Source organism: Vidua chalybeata, chromosome 9 (assembly GCF_026979565.1).
Source record: "Vidua chalybeata isolate OUT-0048 chromosome 9, bVidCha1 merged haplotype, whole genome shotgun sequence".
In the NCBI taxonomy this organism is placed as follows: Eukaryota; Metazoa; Chordata; class Aves; order Passeriformes; family Viduidae; genus Vidua; species Vidua chalybeata.
This window is the reverse complement of record NC_071538.1, coordinates 9,617,547-9,632,766: the sequence shown is the minus strand read 5'-3', so window position 1 is coordinate 9,632,766 and position 15,220 is coordinate 9,617,547. Positions and strand designations below refer to the sequence as shown.

Here is a 15,220-nt window from a genome sequence, read left to right as displayed (position 1 = left end):
GGGAGCGCGCGAGTGACGCCACTCGCTGCGGAAACTACAAGTCCCGGCGTTCCCCGCGCGGCCATGGCGGCCTGAGGGGGCCTGGGGTCTCCTCCGTGTCTGAGGGGGGCAGAACGCAGCCCGGGGCGGCGAGGAAAGAAATTGTCACGTTAGTCCACGTTACGTCCGTTTATTTACACTTTGAAAGCCTCGCTGGCGGCACGGGCCCACCTCAAGGGGGTCCAGTGCTGTCACAACACCATGCCTTGCACCAAACCCTCCCCACAGCTTCAGAGCGTTAAGATGCTTTGTGCACAGAACGCACATCTCACATCGCCTTCAGAGGACTTTATTCAGAAGCAAACAGTGTGGCGAGCATAGAATTAAAGAAAAACAAAACAAATCCCCCCCAAAAAGTGAAAACAAAATAATCCCAAGGAAACAAAAACAACCCCTTTCTGATCTGGACTGGGATCAATGGTTCACTCTCCTGGAACAAGCCAGTGTCCAGTAAGCATGGAGATGTCCATATGTCCATGGGACATCACTGTCTGTCCTGCTGCAAAACACGTCCTTGTCCTTGACGTTTCCAAGGTCTTCAGTGAAAAAATAATCTAAAATAAAACTACTGTCTAGATGGAGAAACTGGTGCTGTCACCTGAAAGAAACAAATAACTCCAGTGAATATTTCAGCTCCTCACCAGACAACACAACAGGGCACATATTTCAGTCTCAACACTAAAATCCATTACTGTCATATTGATTCTTATTAGGCATCTGGAATGAAAAAACTGATTTTGCAGGATCAAATTGATTTGCATGATTGGATTGTGCAATTTTTTATGTGCCTTTCACTAGGCACATTTGGCTATTTTTTATATTATTTATTTTAAATCTAATATAGCTTCTATTCAGTAAATGCCCTGATTTTCACAAACACACTTGTGGCTGGTGTACTTGGCGTGGCGTGGCCTTTCCATGTCTATTAGCCTGTTCCTGGACCTCCTCCACAGAATTATCCAACAGAACTCAAATGTCATCTGCTGCTGGCAGCAGTCCTGGATGCCAGGAAGCAAATGTTCAAGCTATCCCACAGATGGAATGCAGTCCAGAGGGATGGATGGCTCAGGCTCTGAGTCAGCCCTGCCCAGAGCCTACACAGAAGTCCCCACACAGGGCTGCTGCTCTGGAACACTGTCTCAAACATCAAGGGGGAAAATCCAATCTGCTTTTTGTATTAAAAGGAAAGAAAAATGAGAGTGTAAGTTTATTGCTTAAGTTTCACTTGTGCAGAAATAATGCTTTGAGGTTTCTGTAAAGGAATGGCCTCTGGGACTGATTATATTATTTATTTAAATGTGAGTTTCTTTGCCAAGAGCAAACCTTAAAGAAAATAACATATCTGTTCCTCAGAGTCTTTTCAGTTTTTACAGCTGTACTTAAAACTTACAACTGAAACAAAGTTAATAAATGTTACTTATATATAGACCCCCCATTTAGCAAAATTAGTCTGTTAAACCCAGACTATTCATTCTGCCATTCAACCATAGTGATGGGGAAGTTTCAAGATGTCTGTGATGACTGCAGAAAAAGGAAGTTTAGACAGGGTTCTCACCTTATTTAGTGACTCTTTGTTATTACTGTTGTTCCATTGTGAGCAGGGATAATAGGTGCAGGAATATCCAGTTCAGGGGCATCAAAAAAGTATGCCTACATTATCAGAGAAAAAAAAAATTATACAGAGAGAAACATGCAGTGCTGTCTCATCCTAGCTCTTTCTTTCCACATCCATCAAACACAGGTACAAACACAGCATTGAAATGGCAGATTTGAATCTTTTTATGTTTTTATCAGATTAGAAACGGTCAGTTAAAATGGTGCTCTGAACTGCACTTTAAATTTTAACTGTTAGCAGCCAAGGTCTTTGAACAAGACCTGTACTGGAAAGGGCTGGATTGCAGATCCAGGGAGAGCTGTGTTTTGCTGTCACCTCCCTGCACACTGAGCTGTGGGGAACCAGATCCATCTCCTCTGGAAGCTGTGGAAACTGAGGCCTGGCTGACACCCTTCTACCCACTATAATAAGGAAACAAATAATTTAAGTGTTCATTGTGTATTTCAGCGGCCTCAGGGTCTTCTGTTTTCTAACACTTACTGTGTGTGAAAAAATGTGCTAAAACTCCTAAGCACATGCTTTATATTGAACATTTAATCCTCCTGAAGGACTAATCATAGTACTCATTGGCACAAAGTGCAATTGGATACTATAAAGATTGATACTTTGCTGATACTGTGATGAATTCCAGGTAAATTCAAGACCATCCTGTGGAAGTTGTACTCGATGATCCTGATGGGTACCCTCCACCTTGGAGATATTCTATGACCCCATAATTGAATTTATTACCAGCACTGTCAGGATCACACTGGCATCAATTTTTGCTGTGTTTAAAGTAACTGCAATTTTTACATTGGATGTTTTCCAGTGACCAGCCAATCCTTCCTTCCCTGTCCCATAACATGCCACGTGTCCTAGGAAATAAGAGATTAGGGAAAAGGAATGGCAGTGTCCCACCAAACATCCAACAGCCAGCAGGGCGTGCAGCAGCAGGATGGTGGCCACGGTGGCCACTGCGATCCTGCGGTTGTCGTCACGGACCGCGGGCCAGAAGGTCATCACCAGCACGGAGCCCGAGACACACAGCGAGAACACCACCAGCACCCAGCGCACCACCTTCTGTGGGATGATCCACAAGATCTGGAAAAGGCAGGAAAAGGCTTGCAGAGAGGCTGCGTGTTCTGTGACACCGTCATCACTTCCATTGGCGCACAAAGGAACTCACGCCTTAATCTGACACATCTCTTATTGGAGGAAAGAGCAAGAGCAGTGATGAGCTTTACTCCCAGACACAAGAGTGAATCCCAAGTTACGCCACTCCCTCCAAGGCCTGTCCCCAGCCAGGGAAACTTGTCCTTGGAGCCATCAGCACTGCAGTCCTGCACAGCTATCTGTTCCCTGGGGACACAAACATCCTGATTGCTGAGGCTGCCTCGGGCTGCCTGCCAGGCTCACCAGCAGCACCTTGCTTGGTTTTGCTGCCTCTGGGGAAATGATGTGTCCTGGGCTTTTCCAGCACCCACAAGACACCTTGACACTAGAAAAGCTTCAAGAAAAAGAGCAAAAGATTCCCCCCAGTCTCTAAAATTTCAACAAATATCAACAATATTATGAGAAACAGCAAACCTTCTCAAGCAGGACTTGTGAGAGGGGCACTCTTTAGCCATACGTACCGCTGTGGGAATGTAAATGAAGAGGGAGTAGCCATATACACACACTATCTCCAGGAATGAGTAGGAGACAATGTTCATGACTTTACTGTTCCTCCACATCAGGAATCCCCAGAGAGCAAGGGGAACAAGCCAAGCGTATGCATAAATCGTTGTAGCTGCTATGGACACTGGAAACACAACAAAGGGTTTAATGTTCGGATCCTGCCAGAATCAAAGGTGTAGGAGCATTCAGCATGAAAACTAGAAAGCTACCTGGGAAGATACTTCCAAAATATGAAGTTTGAATTATTAATAAACTGAGAACTTTGCATTTGTATCTAGTTTACACCCAGTACCCTGCCAGGACTTCAAGTTAGTTTAAAAGTAAAGACTTCTGAAAAAAATCTCTAGGCAACCTCAATTGCTTTATTACATCCGGGTACAAAATGCTGTCAGTTTCAGTTGGAAAGGAAAAGCCACAGAGGCAGGAAAAATTTAGTTAAATATAGAAATGCACCTACTAATAGCTAGTGTCAAATCTAAAATTATTCAAGTGACTGCATTCCCAAGTGGCAACATTCTTCCCAGTACACTAAGGATTTTGGAAAAAAGGAGAAGCTGTGTTCCTCTGCAGGGACAGCAGCCTCCCTCATAATACAAAGACAGATGTAGACAAACTGGCTCCTCACTCTAGTTCTTTGTGGAACAAATCCGTTGAGCATCTTCTGCTTACTTTTTAATTTGCCAGAAGGTAACAACTTCCAGCCCTTGGTAGGTGATATCAGTGATAATCTGATCTGGTAAATTTCTGTCTGAGGTCTGCAGGCTCTGGGAGGCGACAGATCCAGGAAAGCCCCACCTAAGTACCACAGTGGCCAGCGCTGGGCTTTCACTCTCTGTACAAGGAGACACCCACTAAGGCTAGAAAATAACTAATTACTCCTGCTTGCTCTTCTAAAACCCTGAAACTAGCTTATGCTCTGAAGAAACAGGGTTCTGCCAGTCACAGCCCATTTTAAGGGCTGGTTTCACAGGTCTAAAAATTTAAAGACAGTGATCAATCAGTCAAAAGACTTGTAAATCAAAGCCATGACCTGGCTTTATATTATCTCATTTGCACATTAAAAAAAAAAAAAAAAAAAAAAAAAAAACAAAAAAAAAAAAAAAAAAAAAAAAAAAAAACCACCAAACATCCAACAAAAGCCCCACAAATGACTACTTACAAACCTTTTCTGAACTCAGGCACGTAGTGGTACGTTGGTTTGCCCAGATGGATGAAAAAATTTGAGAGATTGCCACTAACAGCAATGGTGAACACGAGTGTAGCACATATCCAAAATGGACCTTAAAAGAAAACAAAAAAATCAATAGCACCTCCTCTGCTCTTTTGCTTTCTCAGGCCAGCAAGTAAAAGGTAATACAGACTCAAAATACTTAGCACAGAAAATAACTTCTCCCACCTCACACCTACCATAAAGGTCGGGATTGCTGCGGATATAGAGCCTTACAAAGTTCTTCCCAGGGACTGGGAACACTGACCCTTTGATTCTGTCCAGGACCTGTGAAACATAAGGATCTGTCTGACTGACAATGCAAGAAGGAAAAAAACCTTAATGGATAAGGCATAATTCAGACAACAGTTCTCCTCTGGAGCAGAGTATTAACCTGGTACGTGTCCACATCGAAGAAGGTCTGGTAGTACTCAAAAGTCCAGAAAGGGGCACTTTTCTTCTGTCCTGCAAGCAGCTGGATGGGGGGAAAAGCAACATGGAAAGTGTTACAAGCACACAATTTATGCATTACTAGCTTATTTACACAGTAGTCACATGATTTTGGTATCCAAACTGAAAACAAACTTAAGAGGGTAGTGCTTCCTATGGATTATGTAATGGTTTCCCTCTTCCCCTCCAACAGCTGTTGGAAGCCAGTCGCTTTTCTCCCTGTAGGCAGAACCACAGCCTGAGGTTGTAAAGAGCAGCCTGCTACTACCTGCTGCCACATCATCTGGAACACACATCAACATGACAAGGTCCTTCTGCTGTCAGAACCACAGAATGGCCTTTGATTGAAGGGACCTTAAAGATCATCTCATTCCACCCCCCTGCCATGGGCAAGGACACTTTCCACTATCCCAGGTTGCTCCAAGCCCCAGCCTGGCCCACAGCTTCTCTGGGCAACCTGTGCCAGCACCTCACCACCCTCACAGGAGAGAATTTCTTCCTAATATCCAATCTAAACCTCTTCTCTTTTAGTCTGAATATCCGCTCCCCCTTGTCCTGTTCTCTACACGCTCTTGTAAGAAGTCCCTCTCCATCTTTCTCACAGGCCTCCACCATAGGGGTGAGAGCATTACCTCTGTTTTATCAGAGTCATCAGTGCCCAGTAACTCATCATCCTCTTCCCTCCCTGTCTCCTGCAGGTGGCTGTGCTGATTCTTGGGGATTTCAACTGGTTCATCAATGCTTATGGTGGTGGCATCAGGATTTGCTGCAAGCAAATTAGCTGCATCGTCAAATTCTGCAAATAAGTACATTACAAGACAGGAGATGATCAAGACGCTAAAATTTTTGTTCTCATGGCTCAAATAAACACATAAAGACCCTGAGACAGAATAACCACTAGCTTAGGCATGTTGGGTATGATCTGTTTCCTGAAGACTGACACAGATCAAGCTGAACATTTAGTCAGTCAATAAAGTGTGAGTCTGCTTTTCCTGCCAATCCATCTGCAGGATGTTACACCGGCACCACTGGAGCCTGCCTTCCTGCCCTGCCAACAGCCCCGACCCGGGGGCCAGCAGGTCTCTGCAAGGGGAAGGGAAAGCTGCCTCGCTAGAGAAATGGCTACTTTTTTAAAAGTCTCCAAAAACTGACGTGAAATTTTTAATGAAGAAGTAAGGAAGTCTGAAACCGGGGCCTTTTGCAGGTCACAGAGCGCTCTGCCCCTTTCCAGCTGTCATTTGGGTACCACAAAGGATTTCAGCCCACGATTTCCGTCAACACCGGTTACATTTTTTATCTCGCCAGCAGCACAGTTCCATCTCAGAAAATTCAGGACACCTGACCCCATCCTGACCCCACAAACAAAACTCCCAGGACGTTTTTACTCCGCGAACGCCCAGAAACGCACCCAGAGCCTCCAGCGCCTGAGGGCTCCCCCAGCTGGGGCCCGGCCCCGCGTCCGCACCTGCGACACCGCCTTTACCTTGGAATTTGAGGTCGTCCGCCGTCGCCATTCATCCGCCTGGACGAGGATCAGCTCCCCGGGGCTCGACCCTCCTGCAAGAGGACAGGGGCAGCGCTGGGACGGGTGCGGTCCCCGCCCTGTGCCAGCGCTGCTGTGCCCCGCGGCCGCGCCCCCCCGAGCCCCCGCAGCCCGCCCGGGCCCCGGGCCGGGGCAGCCCCGCACCTCGGCACCGCCACGGCCCCGCAGCCGCCGCTCCGCTCCCTTAAAGGCGCCGCGACCGCCGCGCGGCCGCGGCCAATCAGCGGCGCCGCCGGGCCCCTCTGCCCCCGCCCCTCGGGGAGCAACAGCCCCGCCGGCGACGCGCCTGGCACCGACCAATCAGAGCCCGCGCGGCGCTTCCGCGTGCGCGCCCGCCCGCCCCCTTAAAGGGCCCGCGGCAGCCCGAGCGCGGCGGGTCGGGTGTGGTGGCGGCTGCTGTCTGCGAACGTACCGGGGCTGTGGATGATCGTGCGCTTATACACCTGTTACAAACAGGTTTTGGTAACTGAGAGTTTTATCAGAGAAACACAGAACGGTTGGGCTTGGAAGGGACATTAAAGCTCATCTCGTTTCAGCTCCTTGCCATGGCAGGGACACCTCCCGCCAGAATGGGCTGGTACCAGCCGCGTCCAGCCTGGCCTTGGACACATCCAGGGATCCAGGGCAGCCACAGCTTCTCTGGGCACCCTGTGCCAGGGCCTCGCAGGAGAGAATTTCTTCTTCATACCTACTCTAATAAACCTGCCCTCTGTTGGTTTGCAGCCGTTCCCCCTTGTCCCGTCACTGCCGGCCCTTGTCAATTGCCTCTCTCCATCTGTCTTGTCTCCCTTCGGGTGCTGGAAGGCCCCAGTTAGGTCACCACAAAGCCTTCTCCACAAAGGCTGACCAATCCCAATTCTCCCAGCCCTTTCTCACAGCATCCCTCTGATCCTGGTGGCCCCTTGAGGCCTCGCTCCAACAGATCCATATACTTCCTGTGCTGGAGACCAGCTGGCTATTGCATATACTGCAGTATATATATACTTTTTATATATATATTATTTTTTTAATCCTTCAGTCCCAAAATGCCAAACGCTGGAGTGCAGCAGAGCCCCAGAGCAGAAAGAACAGGGCACTGTTTGCACAGCATCTGCATCACTCAAGGCCTCAAGCATCAGCACCTTAGTATTTTCTCTGGGATTCACAGAGAACACCCTGATCCAGCTCCCCTCATTCGTAAAGCACAGACCACATTTGTGGGTGGATAAGCCTCAGAGGCCTGCAGTGAGCACCACACACTCACCCTGGCTGCACTTGATGCCTCTGGTGCAGCTGGCAGGAGCACGGCTGACAGGATCCTTGCTCACGCAGGGGCTGAAGTGCAGGGAGAGGACAGCGTGCAAGGCAAGGCAGAAACTCAATCAAACACGTGAACGTTTTCCCTCCCCCTCACCCTCTACCTTTGCCCCTGCCTCGCATTGTGCTCCCATCGCGAGTGGCCAGACCTCTCCACCGTGATGTCGGGCATCAGGGTAGTGCTACAGAAAATCCTGATCCTTCTGCAGGTTACTCTGTCTGTTGTTGTGGGCAAAACACTGATGATACTGTTCCCCAATGCCATGAAAAGATACATCCTAAAGATGGGAGAAAAGAGCAGAATGAACCGGAATCCAAAATTCAGCTATGAAAACTGGGGCCCGACTTTCTTCAGCTTCAAGTATTTGCAGTTTGTGCTGAAGGTGAAGTGGAAGAGGCTGGAGGATGAAGCCTACGAGGGACACCCTGCTCCCAACACGCCTGTGGTGACCCTCGGCGGGGAAGTTCGTCACCTCCTGGATTTCATGAAAGGTCAGTAATTGAGTAGCTGGGCTGGGTTTGCTGAGAGCGTAAATGAGGAGATGCTGCTGAGGGAGCAGGGACAGGCAGCTGGCACCGGAGTGCATCATGTGCAGACCACCAGCACTCACTGCTGGAGAAGATGCAGCACATTTACTCCAGCTGCTTCTTGCTTGTCAAAAGTAACCTGCACTTATCACCCTGTCTATGCTATCCCTTCACACCACAGAGCTTTTGCAGGAGCTGGCTCTGCCTAGAAACACTTCCTGCTGAAAGCCAAGGTAATAATTTGTTTTAGGGAGAGAAGGCCCAGAACTGAAATGTGTGCAATGATTCCTGAGTGTTGGCTGTCGTACCCTGTCCATACAGAAAATTCCACACCAGCCCCCTTAGCTAGCCTAAAGCCTAGAAAGCACACAGTGGGTTTTTCCAGATCTAAAGTGTCTGGGAATAAAGCAGAAGTAGCTGCTTTGTACTTTGTCCACTGCCTCCCACTGAGATCTCAGCAGAACGTGGAATTAATCATTAAGCTGCAGCCTCCATCCCCACGGGAGGGATTACATCCTTCTCTCACTCTGCTTCCCTAATTATATATAGATATTTATGTAGAAAATGGGCTGCAAATTGGAGAAGAGATACACAGTATCTACAGGAAGGTACCACTGTTATTTAATTCTTTAGGATGTTAGCAGCAGCTTTTAAGTTAAGCCATGCCAGAAAGGTCTTGGACAAATTTAACCAGACTAAAAGAGGTGTTTAAAAATCCTGCAAGCTCTCTTAAATCAAGGCTTTGCAAACACATGCCAACACAAACACGGTACTGTGTTAATTTGTAAGCAACTGCAGATACTTTTGCCAGTGTAAGGTTAGTTTCATAATAATATATAACCAGAGTTCTGTTTGGACAGGAAATTGCAGAAATACATTGAAAGCATGAAAGCCTGTGATGTATGACTGAAAAGCCTACAGTTTCCCCTCAGCTCAGCTTGAACTGACACATCTGAAAAAATCCGGACATGAAAAGGCACTGGGACTCTGTCCTCAACGCCCACCCCTGAACCATTGTCCCCGGATAACCTTGCAGAAGGCGGTCTTTAGGATTTTTAAAGTTGCTTCATACTAAGGATCTCAAGGAGGCTGAGATGCTCATTTTGGATCAGTACCCTATCCCAAAAATGTTGGTAACTTGCAAATTTGCTCTTGTGATGAGGAAAAGAGAAGCTGTGTGACTGCTTGTACTGGGCAGGGTTCCCTCAGGTAAACTCCTTGCTGGATGCAGCACAGATAGAGCCAGGCTAGGAAAAACACTTTTATGCCTGCTTTGCAGAGATGCAGAGGTTCTGGTGCTGATTTTACTGACCTAGGAGAAGTTTATGAAGTCACTTCATATGTAGTGTTGTCCAGGAATCCCTGCACCAGAGGCTCAGTTCAGTGTATTTAATTCTGTCCTTCCTCCCTTCACTTAACCATAAAACTTTTTTTTTTTTCCCTCCCAGATAACCGACCTTTAATCCTGAACTTTGGAAGTTGTACCTGACCTTCATTTATGCTAAAATTTGATGAGTTCAACAAGCTCATCAAAGATTTCAGCTCAATAGCAGATTTCCTTATCATCTACATTGAGGAAGCTCACGCAGTAGGTACAGTAAAACACCACAGCTTCAAATGTGTCACTTCCTTTAGGGGGAAAAAGTGTGCTAGCAAAGGAGGGGGCTGCAAACAGGACAGAAATCTTCAAATCAAGTGGCAACACCACATCTAGGCACCAGTTTGTGTCCCTAATTCTCCTAAGATTCTACTTACACTTCTGACTTTACACTGAGTTACTCATATCAAGGACACAGTTGTAGCTTTTAACAATTGCTTCTCAATGTTAGTACAGCTCCTTTTGGAAAGAGGAAGAAAAGACATAGAACAAAAGTGTACAATATGTTATGTGTTAACAGAAAAAAAATTAGTTTTTAATATTTTCCAAGAACAGGATGCAGACTCCAATTTGAAAAATTTAGCAAGCAAGCAAACAAACCACACTTGTTTATCTACACTGGATTCTAAGTAACACATTGGCACTGGTTTTTATCCCAGGATTAAATGTTTTTCTAAAACCTAACATTTATCGTTTTGTAGCAATATGTCATTTTCAACAACTGAGAATCTGTTAATGACTAAGTCAGTCATCAAACCCTTTTACTAGTTTCTACTTTATTGGGAGGAGTTGTGTGCAAGTGTTTGTTTGCATAGATCTGAAAAACAAAGGTCTGTCCTGGCTCACATTTCGCTTCTCACAGACCTGTAATTTTGGTTTATAGGCTTAATGAGTACAATCAAGCAAAATGAACAACACTGACAAACCTTACCCAATACATGTTCCCCACCTGGTGTCTTTCTAGGGTAGATCTATGTGGGAAAATTTCAGCTAAAATCCATCAAATATTTCTGAATCCAGGGCAAGAGGAAGATACAGTTTGATGAGGGGAAAAAAAAAAAAACAAAACAACAGATCTTGGGACCACTTATTGGAAAGCTCTAATGCTGCCATAATTTGAGGGGGGCTTTCACTTCATGGCAAGTTTTGATGTTAAGAATAAACTGCAAGATTCTTTTAACCTAGTTTTGGGATACGACACACAGTACATACCCACCCTTGCACCTATTCAAAACCTTCACTGCTATATCCCTTCCTCATTTGTTTTAGATGGATGGGCTTTTAAAAACAATGTCGTTATTAAAAATCACAGAAGCCTTGAAGATCGAAAAATTGCAGCACAATTTCTTCAGAAAAATAACCCTCTATGTCCAGTGGTTTTAGACACTATGGAAAACCTGAGCAGTTCAAAATATGCTGCGCTGCCAGAGCGACTCTACATGCTTCAAGGAGGGAAGGTCATCTACAAGGTAAAAAATATCAGTAGCAATGAGCACAGTATATAGAGATTTTTAAATTTCAAGGTAACTTGAGACTGCTGTACATTTAACAGTCAGTATTTCATTCTGTTTGAGAGCTAAACATTTCACAATGCATTGTAAATGTGGAGAGAAATGAAAATGCAGCAAAACCAGTCTGGGCCTTTATAATGTACATATTTGATGTACACCTCAGTCTTGCTTAAATATTTATCTTTTGGCTCACTAGTAACCCGAGGTACATCTAAGCTGTGAAATCCAGGAACACTTCCCACCTCCAGGATCCAGACATTGGCTCTGTCCCAGTGACACAGCAGGGTGTAACCATCTCCCAGGGATGGCTCCAGTGGAAAGGGAGCCCAAGGCACACCTGCCCACAGTTCTGGTGCAGCTCCTGTGCTCTGAAGGATTTCTGCTTGAGCATCACTGTGTCATTTTATTGCCTTTGCAGGGAGGAGTGGGGCCTTGGAACTACCACCCCCAGGAAATACGTGCCATCCTGGAAAAACTGAAATAGAAAAAGAAGAGGACTTCGAAGCAAAAACTATTTGGACAGAGAAGTTAAAAAATAATTTATGACAGACCTAAGTCTAAGGAACAAAAATAGAATTTAAAAATTAGCCATAGAGACAAGAAGAAGAATGTTGTATATGCAATGTATATGCATTGTTTTAGATGCAAGGAGCATCTGGAATGAGGTTCATTATGTTTGTCCAGAAGCTTTCAGGTATCATCCCTACAACACCAACTTCTGTTCTGTAGTAAATTACTACTCTTATACCACATGCAGTAATGTGGGAGCTGAGCCCATTGAGCTCTGGATACCAACATTTACATTTGTAATATCCTGCAGGATAAACTTCAGGGTGGTGGCATTTGCAAGAGTCCGCTAGCATGCAGAGCAACTGATTTCACATTACTATACACACTGCACTTGCATATATAAAATGTTCCCTTTCACTGACTTCAGGAGGCTTCTGAGCAAGACAATCCCTATCAACATCTGTTTCCATGAATATTTGTTATGATGGTCCCAGCCTAAAGCACTGCCGGCTGTGACCTGATTCTAGAGAATATTTATAGAAACAAGGGATTGATGTACAATTATTAAAAGTCTATCAAAACACTTCATTTGGCTTCTGATTATTTCCATTCCTGCCCTGCCTCTCTCCTCCAGGTTATTTCTAAGCATTAGCAGACATTTATATTCATTCTAATAATCTCTGGGTTTGAGCTGATCAGAAAGCTAGCAACTTAAGGACTTTTGAAAGACTTGTTTGACAGTAGGAAGTAATACATCCCACTTAAGTAGCTCATACTTTTTTTCCTATTTAACTCAGAGTGCAAGGGAAACATTTTACAGGAAATTGAGTTATAATTAATGTATTTTGTAAACCTGATATAAATATACTACCTTAAATGGACTCAGTTACGCTCAGGTGTTCTAGGCTGACAGTTTAGGTTACAAAATGAAAGAGCTGTTACTACAATTAACAACTGCACTGTGTTGTGGTTGGACTTGATGATCTTAAAAGTCTTTTCCAGCCTAAATGATTCTATATTCTTCTATCCTATTCCATACATTAAACCAACAAGAAATACATACCACATCCATACCTTCAAAAACCACTTTAATACAAGGTTCTAATAATAAACATTCTCTGCAGTGCAGCTATTGAAATGTAACTTCCTTATAAAAAAATAAAGTGGGGGCCCAAACTTAAGCTGGGCTCAAGTGTTCTCTGCTGTGCCCTCTGCCATCACCCGGTGCACTGACACGAAATGATCAAAGGCAGATTTGATGATGAAACGCAAGTAAGTGGCTTGGAACTCAGGAAGCTGCAGAAGGAATAAAAATAACATTATTGCATTCTCTGTAGTAACAAAACCACCAAACCACATTTGCAGAAGTTTGTTAAACACGAGGATCTGGATACTTCAGTGTTCATTTTTGAACTGCACATAAATCAAGTTCTCAGACCTGCAACTCAAAAAAAATCCCATCACCTCCTGAATTCTGCAACCTTAAAGGCAGCAACTGAAGAAGGGAAAATTGCCACATTTCTGGAAAGGGCCCTTGCACCTCGTTAGGAGCACTAGGCAGGTGCAATTTCATAGCATAATCTACAGAGGAGCTGCTGGGAAATACAATTTCACACCACAATCTACAAATTCCTCCCTTTAACACCAACTGAGCAATAATTGTAAATAAAGATATGTTTGGTTTTTTTATGGTTTCTCCCCACTTAATCCAGACATGTCATTTCATGAACCACTACTGATGTACACTGCAAATACTCACTATAAATTCTTCCATTTGGAGCTGTCCTTCTCTGTGCTGCAAATCTGGAAAATATATTTTAAGGTAAATAATGAAGAATAATGTGCTATGCAATGAAGTTTTCACTGGACTCAGAGTTCAAGTGAGTTCAAGGACAATGAATTTACACTGCATATAGACATTGTTCTTTTTTTTTTTTACAGGTGATTTAATACTTTTTTGCAATATCCCAGTGTCTGTGTGTATATATATCCTACTCATTATAGTGATATAAAAAGTCACCCAAGAGGCACTAAAAAAAGCCAATCCCCAAGCCAAACAATGCAGGAAATGGCACTCTATTATACTATGTAAGCCTGTTTTTAATTTTTGGAACATAAAGTGCACAAGCAGTGCTTTTAGCCCTTATACAGCATTTTACTCTCAGAACTGCTGCAGAGACCAGCAGTGTTAATAAAATTCACTTAAATGTGACTGTTACATCAATGTCTAATAAAATATCATAACCCCCACTTTACTCAACAAATAGATGAGGGGTTACAGCGATTCACTGAAAAAGACCAACACTGCTCCCAAAAAACCCACAAACTCAAGTCTTACCTTTTTCAACACACTGTTCAAAACCCACAGGGTCTTTAGATGTGCTTCTTTCAATCCTTAAGGTCCGCACTAAAACATATATCAATTCAAAATATCAACACAAGTTCTGATTCTTTACTGACACTGATATTTATTCCATCACTTTACAACTACAAAACACTTTCAGAGCATTAACTAATTTATTTTTTCTCTAAGCTATGGGGATTGTGGATACAAAGGACGATTGCTCTGTGAAAATGAATCTTCATGCAAAATTACATCTTTATGTGAAGTTAAATGTTTATGAATCTCTTAAAAGTGGCTACATACAGACTATGACACTACTGTGGGAACGTTTATTAAAGCACAGACACACATTTTAATATAGCAATATTACCTACGGCAAGACACAAAGTCTTACCCAAATAACACTGGATGGCGACTTTGCTGATTTTTACACATTTGGGAAAACCAATAATCAATTCCTGTGGGAACATGCCCGTAGTCGTCCAAAATGTTTTGGAACTTCTGTAGAGAGAACAGGACAAAATCTTCAACTGCAGCTTTCCATCTATTACTATCTTGAATGAAATATATCACAGAAAAATATGGAGGGGAAAGGAAGGGGGAAAGCGGAGGGGAAGAAGGGTGGAAAAGGAAGGGTGGATAAACAGGGGGACAGCGAGGAAGGGGAGGGACGAGGAGGAGGAGGGGAAAGAGGGGGGAAAAGGAAGGGGGATGCATTTTTATTTGGGGTACTTTCAGCAGTGCCCTGTGTAAGGACGGGGCAGCTCTCTGGAGGTATTTACACACAGGAGCGCGCAATGGCGGCGGGCCCCGGGCGCTTCCACCCTGTGGCGACTGCAGCGTGAGGGCGAAGCGCCGAGCCCGGGCCAGCCCCGGCGGGCTCCGTGCGGGAGGAGCCGCTCCCGCCGCCCGCGCCCCCGCCCGGCCCTCACCCGTCCGCCACGCTCTCGGCGGGGTGCTCGGCATCGCTGGACGTGGCCAGGACCAGGGCGGCCCCCGCCGAGCTCCGGCACCAGTCGGCGGCTCTCATCGCCCGCCGCGGGGCTGCCGCTCCCGGGCAACGGCGGCAGCTCCTCCCCTACAGCCGCTCCCGGTGCGGGAACCCGAGCTCGCCCCTGGCCGGCCCCGCTCCGCCCCGCCCGC

The 15,220-nt window shown here is 45.2% G+C and overlaps 3 protein-coding genes across 6 annotated transcripts; 1 reads left to right on the top strand and 2 right to left on the bottom strand.

The window, feature by feature from the left end:
- Nucleotides 1-312: 312 nt before the first annotated feature.
- YIPF1 (Yip1 domain family member 1) lies at nucleotides 313-7,772 on the bottom strand. Of its 4 annotated transcripts, none has more exons than XM_053950176.1 (10): nucleotides 7,754-7,772; nucleotides 6,451-6,524; nucleotides 5,600-5,763; nucleotides 4,912-4,992; nucleotides 4,718-4,805; nucleotides 4,474-4,590; nucleotides 3,268-3,434; nucleotides 2,552-2,734; nucleotides 1,595-1,689; nucleotides 313-637 (listed from the first exon to the last, which is right to left on the bottom strand). In XM_053950176.1, the coding sequence occupies exons 2-9, from the start codon at nucleotides 6,479-6,481 to the stop codon at nucleotides 1,600-1,602; spliced, it is 921 nt and encodes a 306-aa protein (XP_053806151.1). In that variant the 5' UTR covers nucleotides 6,482-6,524; nucleotides 7,754-7,772; the 3' UTR covers nucleotides 313-637; nucleotides 1,595-1,599. The 4 variants fall into 4 exon arrangements, with proteins under 4 accessions (XP_053806151.1, XP_053806152.1, XP_053806149.1 ...); XM_053950177.1 differs by lacking the exon at nucleotides 7,754-7,772 and adding an exon at nucleotides 6,655-6,757 and having other exon boundaries at nucleotides 5,600-5,733; XM_053950174.1 differs by lacking the exon at nucleotides 7,754-7,772 and adding an exon at nucleotides 6,655-6,756.
- Nucleotides 7,773-7,809: 37 nt separating this feature from the next.
- DIO1 (iodothyronine deiodinase 1) lies at nucleotides 7,810-12,054 on the top strand. The gene is made up of 4 exons (XM_053950179.1): nucleotides 7,810-8,298; nucleotides 9,783-9,926; nucleotides 10,982-11,181; nucleotides 11,642-12,054. The coding sequence occupies exons 1-4, from the start codon at nucleotides 7,968-7,970 to the stop codon at nucleotides 11,705-11,707; spliced, it is 741 nt and encodes a 246-aa protein (XP_053806154.1). The 5' UTR covers nucleotides 7,810-7,967; the 3' UTR covers nucleotides 11,708-12,054.
- A 750-nt stretch (nucleotides 12,055-12,804) lies between these two features.
- On the bottom strand, nucleotides 12,805-15,216 carry IFT25 (intraflagellar transport 25). Its single transcript, XM_053950180.1, has 5 exons — nucleotides 15,010-15,216; nucleotides 14,472-14,578; nucleotides 14,072-14,140; nucleotides 13,493-13,536; nucleotides 12,805-13,029 (listed from the first exon to the last, which is right to left on the bottom strand). Exons 1-5 carry the CDS (start codon nucleotides 15,105-15,107, stop codon nucleotides 12,922-12,924), a joined length of 426 nt encoding a protein of 141 aa, XP_053806155.1. The 5' UTR covers nucleotides 15,108-15,216; the 3' UTR covers nucleotides 12,805-12,921.
- Between the last annotated feature and the right edge of the window lie 4 nt (nucleotides 15,217-15,220).